At 45.3% G+C, this 18,758-nt stretch overlaps 1 protein-coding gene across 1 annotated transcript in view; it reads right to left on the minus strand.

Moving 5' to 3' along the window:
* Nucleotides 1–1,292: 1,292 nt before the first annotated feature.
* Nucleotides 1,293–18,758, minus strand: part of LOC138777292 (nephrin-like) — an 83,309-nt gene continuing 65,843 nt past the window's right edge. Inside the window, exons 21-30 of the mRNA XM_069956281.1 lie at nt 17,621–17,781; nt 15,251–15,362; nt 12,848–13,029; nt 12,522–12,581; nt 7,465–7,587; nt 7,161–7,185; nt 6,928–7,039; nt 6,738–6,852; nt 1,512–1,615; nt 1,293–1,433 (exon numbers count right to left, since the gene is read on the minus strand). Coding sequence (XP_069812382.1) covers nt 1,305–1,433; nt 1,512–1,615; nt 6,738–6,852; nt 6,928–7,039; nt 7,161–7,185; nt 7,465–7,587; nt 12,522–12,581; nt 12,848–13,029; nt 15,251–15,362; nt 17,621–17,781 — 1,123 coding nt within the window. The 3' untranslated portion in view covers nt 1,293–1,304. The remainder of the gene's footprint in view (nt 1,434–1,511; nt 1,616–6,737; nt 6,853–6,927; nt 7,040–7,160; nt 7,186–7,464; nt 7,588–12,521; nt 12,582–12,847; nt 13,030–15,250; nt 15,363–17,620; nt 17,782–18,758) is intronic.

The following is an 18,758-nucleotide window of genomic DNA, read 5'->3' on the forward strand; positions in this document are numbered from 1 at the left end:
CTAAAAAAATCTCCAGTCTTCCAGTACTTCTCAGCTGATGTATGTCCTGCATGAGGTGGTGTATTCTCTCCAGTCTGACACAGAGCTCTCTGCCGCCCCCTCTGTCCATGTCAGGAACTGTCCAGAGCAGGAGAGGTTTCTATGGGGATTTGCTGCTGCTCTGGACAGTTCCTGACATGGACAGAGGTGGCAGCAGAGAGTGCTGTGTCAGACTGGAGAGAATACACCACTTCCTGCAGGACATACAGCAGCTGATAAGTAATGGGCATGGTTTCATGTTAGCTTCCTTATTAGCTGGATTTATCCAGTAAAATTTTTGTAGTTTTTGGGCGGCAGTGCTCCACTCCTACCCTGGCATAGATTCTGTGCAGTTGATGAATGTTTGGTCGTTGTTCAGGACCGTAGATGCCGCCATCTTCATCCCCAGTAAATCGTAATGAATGTAGAGGCTTTGAATGGGCGATGGTTAAGGAAGTGGGAATGGTTTTCTCATCCACATTTTTTTAAGGATTTACAGACCTTTCTTTCTTAAAATACAGAATTTCCGGCTGCTCCCATAGACTTCTATGTGCCGCAATTACGCCCCCTACTGGAGCTTGTCGGTCATTTTGGCAGATTGTAAACCCATATCCGTACAGTGTGAACGCGCCAACTGGAATCATCAATCTGTCTGGACAAACTTATGGAACATGTGACTGTACCGGACGACCCTCCCGCTCCCCACCAGCCAGACCCGCGCTGCCATAGTAATCAGCCACCCAGGAGGTTGGTCAGATCTCTTTATTGATTGAACGTCCGGGAAGTCCAAGCACAAACGCAAGAAATTATTTTGAAAATTTTTGTAAAAGTTTTTGTAAAATTTCAACCAAAATATTCAAACCCTCCCCCATATAACAATGTGGTGACATCACTTCCTGTGTGATATGACTGTACCGCCATACCGTGTAACAATGTGGTGACATCACTTCCTGTGTGATATGACTGTACCGCCATACCGTGTAACAATGTGGTGACATCACTTCCTGTGTGATATGACTGTACCGCCATACCGTGTAACAATGTGGTGAACATCACTTCCTGTGTGATATGACTGTACCGCCATACAGTGTACAATGTGGTGACATCACTTCCTGTGTGATATGACTATACTGCCATACTGTGATACTTTACACTCACACAGAAGAATCCAGGAAACTCAAAAATAAATGAGAAAATTTCATAAAATCACAAATTCTTAAGAAATAGAGAACTGGAAAATTTCCAAATATTTACATGAAATTTTTGGGGTAAAAATAAAAATAATTTCACACCAAGTGACCCTGCTCCCCGTACGGCGTCTCGTAGGTGACAGACAATGGAAAATCAGCTTGATCATAGATGCGTTGTGGTCCTGCCCCCTGGTGGCCGTCCCACGGCTGCTCCGCTCTGTCCTGCTGGGACACAAGATGTCATCCCTCACCATCTACCACCAAACACAAGGAGAAGATGGATGAAGAGATGATGAAACTAACCATAGATCCAGGCCGCCATGATGCGCTCTGCGATGCTGGATAATCCCCTCCAACCTCCTCATACTCATGGTGATCAGAGGAGCCCAACCAGTCCTCATAGGCTCCTACAGGAGAGAAGCAGCGCGGTGATAGTACAGCCCTGTGCACACTGACCGCATAACTACTATAATACTGCTCCTATATACAGGAATATACTACTATAATACTGCTCCTATATACAGGCATATAACTACTATAATACTGCCCCCTATATACAGGAATATACTACTATAATACTGCCCCCTATATACAGGAATATAACTACTATAATACTGCTCCTATATACAGGGATACACTACTATAATACTGCTCCTATATACAGGAATATACTACTATAATACTGCTCCTATATACAGGGATATACTACTATAATACTGCTCCTATATACAGGGATATAACTACTATAATACTGCTCCTATATACAAGAATATACTACTATAATACTGCTCCTATATACAGGGATATAACTACTATAATACTGCTCCTATATACAGGAATATACTACTATAATACTGCTCCTATATACAGGAATATACCACTATAATACTGCTCCTATATACAGGGATATAAGTACTATAATACTGCCCCCTATATACAGGAATATACTACTATAATACTGCTCCTATATACAGGGATATAACTACTATAATACTGCCCACCTATATACAGGAATATAACTACTATAATACTGCTCCTATATACAGGAATATAACTACTATAATACTGCTCCTATATACAGGAATATATTACTATAATACTGCTCCTATATACAGGAATATACTACTATAATACTGCTCCAATATACAGGGATATAACTACTATAATACTGTTCCTATATACAGGAATATAACTACTATAATACTGCTCCTATATACAGGTATATACTACTATAATACTGCTCCTATATACAGGGATATAACTACTATAATACTGCTCCTATATACAGGAATATACTACTATAATACTGCTCCAATATACAGGGATATAACTACTATAATACTGTTCCTATATACAGGAATATAACTACTATAATACTGCTCCTATATACAGGTATATACTACTATAATACTGCTCCTATATACAGGAATATAACTACTATAATACTGCTCCTATATACAGGAATATACTACTATAATACTGCTCCTATACACAGGGATATAACTACTATAATACTGCTTCTATATACAGGAATATAACTACTATATACTGCCCCTATATACAGGAATATAACTACTATAATACTGCTCCTATATACAGGGATATACTACTATAATACTGCTCCTATATACAGGAATATAACTACTATAATACTGCTCCTATATACAGGAATATAACTACTATAATACTGCTCCTATATACAGGAATATAACTACTATAATACTGCTCCTATATACAGGGATATACTACTATAATACTGCCTCCTATATACAAGAATATAACTACTATAATACTGCTCCTATATACAGGGATATAACTACTATAATACTGCTCCTATATACAGGAATATAACTACTATAATACTGCTCCTATATACAGGAATATACTACTATAATACTGCCTCCTATATACAAGAATATAACTACTATAATACTGCTCCTATATACAGGGATATAACTACTATAATACTGCTCCCTATATACAGGGATATAACTACTATAATACTGCTCCCTATATACAGGGATATAACTACTATAATACTGCCCCTATATACAGGAATATACTACTATAATACTGCTCCTATATACAGGAATATAACTACTATAATACTGCTCCTATATACAGGAATATACTACTATAATACTGCTCCTATATACAGGGATATAACTACTATAATACTGCTCCTATATACAGGGATATAACTACTATAATACTGCTCCTATATACAGGAATATAACTACTATAATACTGCTCCTATATACAGGAATATACTACTATAATACTGCTCCTATATACAGGGATATAACTACTATAATACTGCTCCTATATACAGGGATATAACTACTATAATACTGCTCCTATATACAGGAATATACTACTATAATACTGCTCCTATATACAGGAATATACCACTATAATACTGCTCCTATATACAGGGATATAAGTACTATAATACTGCCCCCTATATACAGGAATATACTACTATAATACTGCTCCTATATACAGGGATATAACTACTATAATACTGCCCCCTATATACAGGAATATAACTACTATAATACTGCTCCTATATACAGGAATATAACTACTATAATACTGCTCCTATATACAGGAATATATTACTATAATACTGCTCCTATATACAGGAATATACTACTATAATACTGCTCCAATATACAGGGATATAACTACTATAATACTGTTCCTATATACAGGAATATAACTACTATAATACTGCTCCTATATACAGGTATATACTACTATAATACTGCTCCTATATACAGGGATATAACTACTATAATACTGCTCCTATATACAGGAATATACTACTATAATACTGCTCCAATATACAGGGATATAACTACTATAATACTGTTCCTACATACAGGAATATAACTACTATAATACTGCTCCTATATACAGGTATATACTACTATAATACTGCTCCTATATACAGGAATATAACTACTATAATACTGCTCCTATATACAGGAATATACTACTATAATACTGCTCCTATACACAGGGATATAACTACTATAATACTGCTTCTATATACAGGAATATAACTACTATAATACTGCCCCTATATACAGGAATATAACTACTATAATACTGCTCCTATATACAGGGATATACTACTATAATACTGCTCCTATATACAGGAATATAACTACTATAATACTGCTCCTATATACAGGAATATAACTACTATAATACTGCTCCTATATACAGGAATATAACTACTATAATACTGCTCCTATATACAGGGATATACTACTATAATACTGCCTCCTATATACAAGAATATAACTACTATAATACTGCTCCTATATACAGGGATATAACTACTATAATACTGCTCCTATATACAGGAATATAACTACTATAATACTGCTCCTATATACAGGGATATACTACTATAATACTGCCTCCTATATACAAGAATATAACTACTATAATACTGCTCCTATATACAGGGATATAACTACTATAATACTGCTCCCTATATACAGGGGATATAACTACTATAATACTGCTCCCTATATACAGGGATATAACTACTATAATACTGCCCCTATATACAGGAATATACTACTATAATACTGCTCCTATATACAGGAATATAACTACTATAATACTGCTCCTATATACAGGAATATACTACTATAATACTGCTCCTATATACAGGGATATAACTACTATAATACTGCTCCTATATACAGGGATATAACTACTATAATACTGCTCCTATATACAGGAATATAACTACTATAATACTGCCCCTATATACAGGGATATAACTACTATAATACTGCCCCTATATACAGGAATATACTACTATAATACTGCTCTATATACAGGGATATAACTACTATAATACTGCTCCTATATACAGGAATATAACTACTATAATACTGCCCCTATATACAGGAATATAACTACTATAATACTGCTCCTATATACAGGAATATAACTACTATAATACTGCTCCTATATACAGGAATATAACTACTATAATACTGCTCCTATATACAGGAATATAACTAATATAATACTGCTCCTATATACAGGAATATACAACTATAATACTGCTCCTATATACAGGAATATAACTACTATAATACTGCTCCTATATACAGGGATATAACTACTATAATACTGCTCCTATATACAGGAATATACTACTATAATACTGCTCCTATATACAGGAATATAACTACTATAATACTGCTCCTATATACAGGGATATAACTACTATAATACTGCTCCTATATACAGGGATATAACTACTATAATACTGCCCCTATATACAGGAATATACCTACTATAATACTGCTCCTATATACAGGAATATACTACTATAATACTGCTCCTATATACAGGGATATAACTACTATAATACTGCCCCCTATATACAGGGATATACTACTATAATACTGCTCCCTATATACAGGAATATAACTACTATAATACTGCTCCTATATACAGGAATATAACTACTATAATACTGCTCCTATATACAGGAATATACTACTATAATACTGCTCCTATATACAGGGATATAACTACTATAATACTGCTCCTATATACAGGAATATACTACTATAATACTGCTCCTATATACAGGGATATAACTACTATAATACTGCTCCTATATACAGGAATATAACTACTATAATACTGCTCCTATATACAGGAATATAACTACTATAATACTGCTCCTATATACAGGGATATAACTACTATAATACTGCTCCTATATACAGGAATATAACTACTATAATACTGCCCTATATACAGGAATATAACTACTACAATACTGCTCCTATATACAGAAATATAACCACTATAATACTGCTCCTATATACAGGAATATAACTACTATAATACTGCCCCTATATACAGGAATATAACTACTATAATACTGCTCCTATATACAGGTATATACTACTATAATACTGCTCCTATATACAGGAATATAACTACTATAATACTGCCCCTATATACAGGAATATAACTACTATAATACTGCTCCTATATACAGGAATATAACTACTATAATACTGCTCCTATATACAGGAATATAACTACTATAATACTGCCCCTATATACAGGAATATAACTACTATAATACTGCTCCTATATACAGGAATATAACTACTATAATACTGCCCCCTATATACAGGGATATAACTACTATAATCCTGCTCCTATATACAGGAATATAACTACTATAATACTGCTCCTATATACAGGAATATACTACTATAATACTGCTCCTATATACAGGAATATACTACTATAATACTGCCCCTATATACAGGAATATAACTACTATAATACTGCTCCTATATACAGGAATATACTACTATAGTACTGCCCCCTATATACAGGAATATAACTACTATAATACTGCTCCTATATACAGGAATATAACTACTATAATACTGCTCCTATATACAGGAATATAACTACTATAATACTGCCCCCTGTATACAAGAAGTATTCGCCTGATCCTGTATTTACCTGCCCAGCTGTGATATTCGGGGTCCCCCCTCTCGGCACTCTCGTACTGGGGGGACAGTGTTGGCTGATAGTCCCGGGATGGGTAGTAATAGAGTCCTGATTCTGATCCGCTGTCCTGTGTTAGATATTGGGGCACATGGTTAGCATTTGCCCCCCTTCTCCCCCCCTGTTACCCCCGCACCCCCCTCACCTGGTAGGTGCTGCTGCCGGTCTCGGAGCCGCTGTCGATCAGTAGCGTCTTCTTTGCTTGTGTGTTGATCAGTTCTCCGTCTCCGTACTCGTTCAGGGCTCCGTGGGGCGAGCTGTAGGGGATACATGGAGTTATACAGACTCTGGGTGGGATTGGTTACTTACAGCGCCCCTCCTGTCCGTGGCTGAGTCTGGTACTGCAGGCCCAACACATTGTAACCATGAACCTTTTACCTCTCATCCTTCTTCATGGCGTCCCCTGAAGAAGAGGAAAAAACATCTCATTAAAGAGAGGAGAAACCCACTCTGTGCTGTATAGTTTCTGCATGGAAACCATCAACAAGCTGCTGAGGACTGATCTCTTCTGGCTAATATGTGTTGTATACAGTAAGATGTGTGATATTCTCTTACTGGGAAGATGGCTGCCCATCCAGAGAACCAAATCAAGATCAGTCAACAGCAAACAACCTGCCTGCTGATAGTCTCCTAGTAACAACAATGGACATCAAAGACTTGAGGCTTTTTTGTTTTCTCTCACCTTCTTTCTTCTTCTTTCTAAATCTCCTGACCAACCAGAACACCAGTCCAGCATTAGATAGGAGGAGCACAGCGCCCCCGGCACCGATGGCGGCAAACAAGTACGGCTTCCACGGGAGTCCGTCTGCAAGGAAAACAAAACTTATAAAAGTTATTTTCTATCTTTGTCCGTGTTCACTTAATGGTTTTTTTTTTGTTCTTCCTGTGAATGATGTTCTGAATCTGATGCTTCCTGGCATTATATACACTGCCCAGCAGGTGGCGGCCACATACCACTATGTATTATAGATACCAGTACTACCTACACTGCCCAGCAGGTGGCGGCCATATACCACTATGTATTATAGATACCAGTACTCACTACCTACACTGCCCAGCAGGTGGCGGCCACATACCACTATGTATTATAGATACCAGTACTCACTACACTACACTGCCCAGCAGGTGGCAGCCACATACCACTATGTATTATAGATACCAGTACTACCTACACTGCCCAGCAGGTGGCAGCCACATACCACTATGTATTATAGATACCAGTACTCACTACCTACACTGCCCAGCAGGTGGCGGCCACATACCACTATGTATTATAGATACCAGTACTCACTACCTACACTGCCCAGCAGGTGGCGGCCACATACCACTATGTATTATAGATACCAGTACTACCTACACTGCCCAGCAGGTGGCAGCCACATACCACTATGTATTATAGATACCAGTACTACCTACACTGCCCAGCAGGTGGCGGCCACATACCACTATGTATTATAGATACCAGTACTCACTACCTACACTGCCCAGCAGGTGGCGGCCACATACCACTATGTATTATAGATACCAGTACTACCTACACTGCCCAGCAGGTGGCGGCCACATACCACTATGTATTATAGATACCAGTACTCACTACCTACACTGCCCAGCAGGTGGCAGCCACATACCACTATGTATTATAGATACCAGTACTACCTACACTGCCCAGCAGGTGGCGGCCACATACCACTATGTATTATAGATACCAGTACTCACTACACTGCCCAGCAGGTGGCGGCCACATACCACTATGTATTATAGATACCAGTACTACCTACACTGCCCAGCAGGTGGCGGCCACATACCACTATGTATTATAGATACCAGTACTACCTACACTGCCCAGCAGGTGGCGGCCACATACCACTATGTATTATAGATACCAGTACTCACTACCTACACTGCCCAGCAGGTGGCAGCCACATACCACTATGTATTAATAGATACCAGTACTACCTACACTGCCCAGCAGGTGGCGGCCACATACCACTATGTATTATAGATACCAGTACTCACTACACTGCCCAGCAGGTGGCGGCCACATACCACTATGTATTATAGATACCAGTACTACCTACACTGCCCAGCAGGTGGCGGCCACATACCACTATGTATTATAGATACCAGTACTCACTACACTGCCCAGCAGGTGGCGGCCACATACCACTATGTATTATAGATACCAGTACTCACTACACTGCCCAGCAGGTGGCGGCCACATACCACTATGTATTATAGATACCAGTACTCACTACACTGCCCAGCAGGTGGCGGCCACATACCACTATGTATTATAGATACCAGTACTCACTACACTGCCCAGCAGGTGGCGGCCACATACCACTATGTATTATAGATACCAGTACTACCTACACTGCCCAGCAGGTGGCGGCCACATACCACTATGTATTATAGATACCAGTACTACCTACACTGCCCAGCAGGTGGCGGCCACATACCACTATGTATTATAGATACCAGTACTACCTACACTGCCCAGCAGGTGGCGGCCACATACCACTATGTATTATAGATACCAGTACTCACTACCTACACTGCCCAGCAGGTGGCGGCCACATACCACTATGTATTATAGATACCAGTACTCACTACACTGCCCAGCAGGTGGCGGCCACATACCACTATGTATTATAGATACCAGTACTCACTACCTACACTGCCCAGCAGGTGGCAGCCACATACCACTATGTATTATAGATACCAGTACTCACTACACTGCCCAGCAGGTGGCGGCCACATACCACTATGTATTATAGATACCAGTACTACCTACACTGCCCAGCAGGTGGCGGCCACATACCACTATGTATTATAGATACCAGTACTCACTACCTACACTGCCCAGCAGGTGGCAGCCACATACCACTATGTATTATAGATACCAGTACTACCTACACTGCCCAGCAGGTGGCGGCCACATACCACTATGTATTATAGATACCAGTACTCACTACACTGCCCAGCAGGTGGCGGCCACATACCACTATGTATTATAGATACCAGTACTCACTACACTGCCCAGCAGGTGGCGGCCACATACCACTATGTATTATAGATACCAGTACTCACTACACTGCCCAGCAGGTGGCGGCCACATACCACTATGTATTATAGATACCAGTACTCACTACACTACACTGCCCAGCAGGTGGCGGCCACATACCACTATGTATTATAGATACCAGTACTACCTACACTGCCCAGCAGGTGGCGGCCACATACCACTATGTATTATAGATACCAGTACTCACTACACTGCCCAGCAGGTGGCGGCCACATACCACTATGTATTATAGATACCAGTACTACCTACACTGCCCAGCAGGTGGCGGCCACATACCACTATGTATTATAGATACCAGTACTACCTACACTGCCCAGCAGGTGGCGGCCACATACCACTATGTATTATAGATACCAGTACTCACTACCTACACTGCCCAGCAGGTGGCAGCCACATACCACTATGTATTATAGATACCAGTACTCACTACACTGCCCAGCAGGTGGCGGCCACATACCACTATGTATTATAGATACCAGTACTCACTACCTACACTGCCCAGCAGGTGGCAGCCACATACCACTATGTATTATAGATACCAGTACTACCTACACTGCCCAGCAGGTGGCGGCCACATACCACTATGTATTATAGATACCAGTACTCACTACACTGCCCAGCAGGTGGCGGCCACATACCACTATGTATTATAGATACCAGTACTCACTACACTGCCCAGCAGGTGGCGGCCACATACCACTATGTATTATAGATACCAGTACTCACTACACTGCCCAGCAGGTGGCGGCCACATACCACTATGTATTATAGATACCAGTACTCACTACACTGCCCAGCAGGTGGCGGCCACATACCACTATGTATTATAGATACCAGTACTACCTACACTGCCCAGCAGGTGGCGGCCACATACCACTATGTATTATAGATACCAGTACTACCTACACTGCCCAGCAGGTGGCGGCCACATACCACTATGTATTATAGATACCAGTACTCACTACCTACACTGCCCAGCAGGTGGCAGCCACATACCACTATGTATTATAGATACCAGTACTCACTACACTGCCCAGCAGGTGGCAGCCACATACCACTATGTATTATAGATACCAGTACTCACTACACTGCCCAGCAGGTGGCAGCCACATACCACTATGTATTATAGATACCAGTACTCACTACACTGCCCAGCAGGTGGCAGCCACATACCACTATGTATTATAGATACCAGTACTCACTACACTGCCCAGCAGGTGGCAGCCACATACCACTATGTATTATAGATACCAGTACTCACTACACTGCCCAGCAGGTGGCAGCCACATACCACTATGTATTATAGATACCAGTACTACCTACACTGCCCAGCAGGTGGCGGCCACATACCACTATGTATTATAGATACCAGTACTCACTACCTACACTGCCCAGCAGGGGGCGGCCACATACCACTATGTATTATAGATACCAGTACTCACTACCTACACTGCCCAGCAGGGGGCGGCCACATACCACTATGTATTATAGATACCAGTACTACCTACACTGCCCAGCAGGTGGCAGCCACATACCACTATGTATTATAGATACCAGTACTCACTACCTACACTGCCCAGCAGGGGGCGGCCACATACCACTATGTATTATAGATACCAGTACTACCTACACTGCCCAGCAGGTGGCGGCCACATACCACTATGTATTATAGATACCAGTACTCACTACCTACACTGCCCAGCAGGTGGCGGCCACATACCACTATGTATTATAGATACCAGTACTACCTACACTGCCCAGCAGGTGGCGGCCACATACCACTATGTATTATAGATACCAGTACTCACTACACTACACTGCCCAGCAGGTGGCGGCCACATACCACTATGTATATATTTTTTTAACAATATTTTATTAAGTAGTCAAAAGCAAGAAAAGATTTCAAAAGGAGTATGTGAAAATAACTAGATTTGCATTTCCAGGGAAATACATAGTGCTTGAAATGAGCCCCTTTACCAGTGACCTCCAGAGCGCCCCTTACCAGTGACCTCCAGAGCGCCCCTTTACCAGTGACTTCCAGAGCGCCCCTTTACCAGTGACCTCCAGAGCGCCCCTTTACCAGTGACCTCCAGAGCGCCCCTTTACCAGTGACTTCCAGAGCGCCCCTTTACCAGTGACCTCCAGAGCGCCCCTTTACCAGTGACCTCCAGAGCGCCCCTTTACCAGTGACCTCCAGAGCGCCCCTTTACCAGTGACCTCCAGAGCGCCCCTTTACCGGTGACTTCCAGAGCGCCCCTTTACCGGTGACTTCCAGAGCGCCCCTTTACCGGTGACTTCCAGAGCGCCCCTTTACCAGTGACCTCCAGAGCGCCCCTTTACCAGTGACCTCCAGAGCGCCCCTTTACCAGTGACTTCCAGAGCGCCCCTTTACCAGTGACCTCCAGAGCGCCCCTTTACCAGTGACTTCCCTTTAAGATAAACTTTAATCCTGGGTGCCGTCCCTGGAGGAGGAGGAAGAGAAAGAGGAAAAGGAAGAGGAGGAGGAAGAAGAGGAGAAGGAAGAGAAGGAGGAGTGGTCTAACTAATGGGTAACAGAGGGGGTAGTGTATGTGGGCGAGGCGGGCAATGTCCCTGCAGCGCCACCACAGGAGAAATGGCAGTGTCTGGCAGGGCGGACCCCCTTAGTCACTCACCGGCCTCTGGGGCAGGAGCGGGGGGCTGCGCGGCATCGGGGACCTTCACATCCGGATCCACTGGAGAATTAAAACAAGACAAATAAAAGCTCTGCACACGTCAGGTGATCAGGGCTTTGGGGGCGGGGCATGGGGGCGGGGCATTCAGGCTCCACCCCCCAGACATAACACACTTGAGGAGATTCTTCAAGCCATCTAAAAAGTAAAATTGTTAGTTTTTGTGAGATTATAATTGGTTACTAAAGGAAACAGAGCTGCTCTGTGATTGGTTGCTAGGAGTTTTTCTGCCCCTTTAAGGATGAGCTGAGGATGTGGTCGGTGACTACCTTGTGTGATGACGGTGAGTACCGCTCCGCCATCTGCATAGTCGCTATCGCCCAGCTTGTTGACGGCGTTGACCGAGAAGTTATACTGCATGCCGCCCCTCAGCCCGATGATCGTGAAGACTGTGGACTGAGGCGGGAAGACATCGACGTACATGTAACTCTCCGCACCGCTCATCCGATATCTGCAAGACAGAGGTGGAGTCTCATCAGTGACAACTGGGCGGAGTCCCATCACTGACAGATATAACAGCAGGGTGGGAGGAGTCTCATCCACGACAGATGGGTGGAGTCTCAGTGCCAGTTATAACATCAGGGTGGGCGGAGTCTTATCAGTGACAGTTATAACAGGAGGGTGGGAGGAGTCTCATCTATGACAGTTGGGTGGAGTCTCATCAGTGGTAGTTGTAACATTAAAGGAGAAGTCCAGTGAAAATTTTTATTAAAGTATTGTATTGCCCCCAAAAGTTATACAAATTACCAATATACACTTATTATAAAGAGCTTTTTTCCCTGCACTTACTACTGCATGTTACTTCCTGGATAACATGGTGATGTCACTTCCTGGATAACATGGTGATGTCACTTCCTGGATAACATGGTGATGTCACTTCCTGGATAACATGGTGATGTCACTTCCTGGATAACACGGTGACGTCACTTCCTGGATAACACGGTGACGTCACTTCCTGGATAACATGGTGATGTCAATTCCTTGATAACATGGTGATGTCACTTCCTGGATAACACGGTGATGTCACTTCCTGGATAACACGGTGATGTCACTTCCTGGATAACATGGTGATGTCACTTCCTGGATAACACGGTGATGTCACTTCCTGGATAACACGGTGACGTCACTTCCTGGATAACACGGTGATGTCACTTCCTGGATAACACGGTGATGTCACTTCCTGGATAACACGGTGACGTCACTTCCTGGATAACACGGTGATGTCACTTCCTGGATAACACGGTGACGTCACTTCCTGGATAACACAGTGATATCACTTCCTAGATAACACGGTGATGTCATGACTCCCAGAGCTGTGCGGGCTGTGGCTGCTGGAGAGGATGATGGCAGAGGGATGCTCAGTGTCCCTACAGTGCCCTGTGTCCCTCAGTGTCCTCCTGCCATCATCCTCTCCAGCAGCCACAGCCCACACAGCTCTGGGAGTCGTGACATCACCATGTTATCCAGGAAGTGACATCACCATGTCATCCAGGAAGTGACATCACCGTGTTATCCAGGAAGTGACATCACCATGTCATCCAGGAAGTGACATCACCATGTCATCCAGGAAGTGACAACACCATGTCATCCAAAAAGTGACATCACCATGTCATCCAGGAAGTGACAACACCATGTCATCCAGGAAGTGACATCACCATGTCATCCAGGAAGTGACAACACCGTGTCATCCAGCAAATGAAGCCTTGATGCAGTAGTAAGTGCAGGGAAAAAAACCCTTAATAAGGCCGAGTTTACACATATCCGGCGGCGTTTTCCTCTGGTGCAGGAAAGAATCACAGGAGAGAAACGATCTCTGGACTGATCCTATTGTTTTCAATGGGACAGTTCAGATGATCCGTTGTACAACTGATGCTGCCCGACCGACGGAGAGACTGCACGTCAGAGCGCTACATGCAACGTTCTGAGGTACGGCCAGCTCAGCTATCCGGCACCACATCCACTAAAGTGAATGGAGCGTTGTAGGCATGCGGTGTACAAACGCATGCATTATGCATCATCTGGCGCTCCATAGAGAAGTCCCTGTCTCTGCCCCCCTCCCATTAACCCTTGTGACCCTGACATGGGGACAGCCCCCCAGCTCCTCTCTACAGTACAGCACTATAGGACAGGGGTAGGGAACCTTGCCTCTCCAGCTATCCAGGCATAATGGGAGTTGTAGTTTTGCAACAGCTGGAGAGGCAAGGTTCCCTACCCCTGCTATAGGGGATATCCCCAAGTCCTGCTGCCCAAGATAGAGGGCTCCGGTGTGCTGCTGCCCCCTATAGAGGTCGCCCCCTCTAATGCCCTATAGGCGAAAACTAATGACAACCGATGAAATAAACCTATATGACACTGATATCTCTGACAGAAACGGATAGAAAACCCGATGACAACAGTTGTGGTCAATATCTACAGAAAAAAACGGAAACGGATGCAACTAATAGATGTAAACTAGGCCGAAGTATTTCCCGTAATAAGTGCATATTGGGGATTTCTATAACTTTTGGGGGGCAATACAACAGTTTAAAAAAAAATTCACTGGACTTTAACAGGAGGAATAACAATATATAGAATAATAGAATAGTGTAATATAGAACAGTGAAGCTGTATCTGCCGCTCAGGGTCTGTGGAAAGCAGAGTATCATCATCTATAGTCAGACAATTCCACGCACCTGACTCTGAATTGCTGCTCCACCCCTCCATCGAAGCCCTCCTTCCATCCCAGGGTCACTGAGTTGTGGGTGACGCTCAGGATCTTCAGATCAGTGGGGGGATCAGGCCGACCTGAGTAAGACAGAAGGTGTAACCCGGTGGCATCACTGAGGCGTCATGGCGGTACGCTGTCACATACAGGTCACATGACAGGATCTCAGCTGACCGGTATGGAGGGTGCCGACACCTGGGGACTATGGACACAACCACCACAATACGACAGATAACTTAGGAGCGTAGTGGGCACTGCTAACAAGTAGAGTGGAGGGTGCTACTGACCAGGACACCGTACACGGCAGCTGCCAAACTGACCAGGACACCGTACACGGCAGCTGCCATACTGACCAGGACACCGTACACAGCAGCTGCCAAACTGACCAGGACACCGTACACGGCAGCTGCCATACTGACCAGGACACCGTACACGGCAGCTGCCAAACTGACCAGGACACCGTACACAGCAGCTGCCATACTGACCAGGACACCGTACACGGCAGCTGCCATACTGACCAGGACACCGTACACGGCAGCTGCCATACTGACCAGGACACCGTACACGGCAGCTGCCAAACTGACCAGGACAACGTACACAGCAGCTGCAATACTGACCAGGACACCGTACACGGCAGCTGCCATACTGACCAGGACAACGTACACAGCAGCTGCCATACTGACCAGGACACCGTACACAGCAGCTGCCATACTGACCAGGACACCGTACACAGCAGCTGCCAAACTGACCAGGACACCGTACACAGCAGCTGCCAAACTGACCAGGACACCGTACACAGCAGCTGCCAAACTGACCAGGACAACGTACACAGCAGCTGCAATACTGACCAGGACACCGTACACGGCAGCTGCCATACTGACCAGGACACCCTACACGGCAGCTGCCATTCTGACCAGGACACCCTACACGGCAGCTGCCATTCTGACCAGGACACCCTACACGGCAGCTGCCATACTGACTAGGACACCGTACACAGCAGCTGCCATACTGACCAGGACACCGTACACGGCAGCTGCCAAACTGACCAGGACACCGTACACAGCAGCTGCCATACTGACCAGGACACCGTACACAGCAGCTGCCAAACTGACCAGGACAACGTACACAGCAGCTGCAATACTGACCAGGACACCGTACACGGCAGCTGCCATACTGACCAGGACACCCTACACGGCAGCTGCCATACTGACTAGGACACCGTACACGGCAGCTGCCATACTGACCAGGACACCCTACACGGCAGCTGCCATACTGACCAGGACACCGTACACGGCAGCTGCCATACTGACCAGGACACCGTACACAGCAGCTGCCAAACTGACCAGGACAACGTACACAGCAGCTGCAATACTGACCAGGACACCGTACACGGCAGCTGCCATACTGACCAGGACAACGTACACAGCAGCTGCCATACTGACCAGGACACCGTACACAGCAGCTGCCATACTGACCAGGACACCGTACACGGCAGCTGCCAAACTGACCAGGACACCGTACACAGCAGCTGCCATACTGACCAGGACACAGTACGGGGCAGCTGCCATACTGACCAGGACACCGTACACAGCAGCTGCCATACTGACCAGGACACCGTACACAGCAGCTGCCATACTGACCAGGACACCGTACACGGCAGCTGCCAAACTGACCAGGACACCGTACACAGCAGCTGCCATACTGACCAGGACACCGTACACAGCAGCTGCCAAACTGACCAGGACAACGTACACAGCAGCTGCAATACTGACCAGGACACCGTACACGGCAGCTGCCATACTGACCAGGACACCCTACACGGCAGCTGCCATTCTGACCAGGACACCCTACACGGCAGCTGCCATACTGACTAGGACACCGTACACAGCAGCTGCCATACTGACCAGGACACCGTACACGGCAGCTGCCAAACTGACCAGGACACCGTACACAGCAGCTGCCATACTGACCAGGACACCGTACACAGCAGCTGCCAAACTGACCAGGACAACGTACACAGCAGCTGCAATACTGACCAGGACACCGTACACGGCAGCTGCCATACTGACCAGGACACCCTACACGGCAGCTGCCATACTGACTAGGACACCGTACACAGCAGCTGCCATACTGACCAGGACACCGTACACAGCAGCTGCCATACTGACCAGGACACCGTACACAGCAGCGTGCAGGCTGCCATACTGACCAGGACACGGTACACAGCAGCCTGCGGGCTATTTTATGAGATTTTGGCGTGCTCAGAGTTTTTCTATACCCTCCATTCTTTTGTCTTCTCTTTCTGACAATATGACAGATGACAGCAATGTCGCCTTACTGGTGCTGACAAGCTGGATAGAGAAGCTGTCCACTCCCAGAGCATTGGTCGCTGTGCAGGTAAAGATGGCGTAATCGTGCACCGCGCTCACATTGGCAATGATCAGCGTGCTCCTGTGGATCCACAACTCGTGAGACGTCTTCACCGAATACCTGAGGAATCTAGAGAAAGAAGAAATCTAGAGAATCTATAGAGGAGAGCACAGCAGCTGCCATACTGACCAGGACACCGCACACGGCAGCTGCCATACTGACCAGGACACCGTACACGGTCGGCATCTGCCATACTGACCAGGACACCGTACGCGGCAGCTGCCATACTGACCAGGACACCGTACACGGCAGCTGCCATACTGACCAGGACACCGTACACGGCAGCTGCCATACTGACCAGGACACCGTACACGGCAGCTGCCATACTGACCAGGACACCGTACACGGCAGCTGCCATACTGACCAGGACACCGTACACGGCAGCTGCCATACTGACCAGGACACCGTACACGGCAGCTGCCATACTGACCAGGACACCGTACACGGCAGCTGTCATACTGACCAGGACACCGTACACGGCAGCTGCCATACTGACCAGGACACCGTACACGGCAGCTGCCATACTGACCAGGACACCGTACACAGCAGCTGCCATACTGACCAGGACACCGTACACGGCAGCTGCCATACTGACCAGGACACCATAGACAACAGCAGGACACCGTATACAACAGCAGGACACTGTACACAACAGCAGGACAGTGTACACAGCAGCTGCCCTATTGACCAGGACATCGTACACAGCAGCAGGACACCATACACGGCAGGGTACGCACACTTGTACGGCTGTACTCTCGGCCGGTGCTGACTTATCTAGCTGCTACTCCTGCGGGGAGGCGCTCCTCATCCCATACCCACTTCCCTCCCTGCTGGGGCTCCGTCCTGCTTGGGCCCCCTGGGCTTCTCTTCAGCACTGGCCCTGCGGCAGCGTGTGGCCCTAGAACAGGAGCAGCTACTTGCCTTTTCTTAATTTGCCCCTTGCAGTACTATCTCTTTAGGGTCTCCCACCCTAAACCCTGCACTACACAACCTGGCAGTATGGCAATCAGGGACTGCAGATCCAGGTCTAGTCCCAACACTGGTCA

This window comes from Dendropsophus ebraccatus, unplaced genomic scaffold (assembly GCF_027789765.1).
Source record: "Dendropsophus ebraccatus isolate aDenEbr1 unplaced genomic scaffold, aDenEbr1.pat pat_scaffold_556_ctg1, whole genome shotgun sequence".
NCBI classification, from domain to species: Eukaryota; Metazoa; Chordata; class Amphibia; order Anura; family Hylidae; genus Dendropsophus; species Dendropsophus ebraccatus.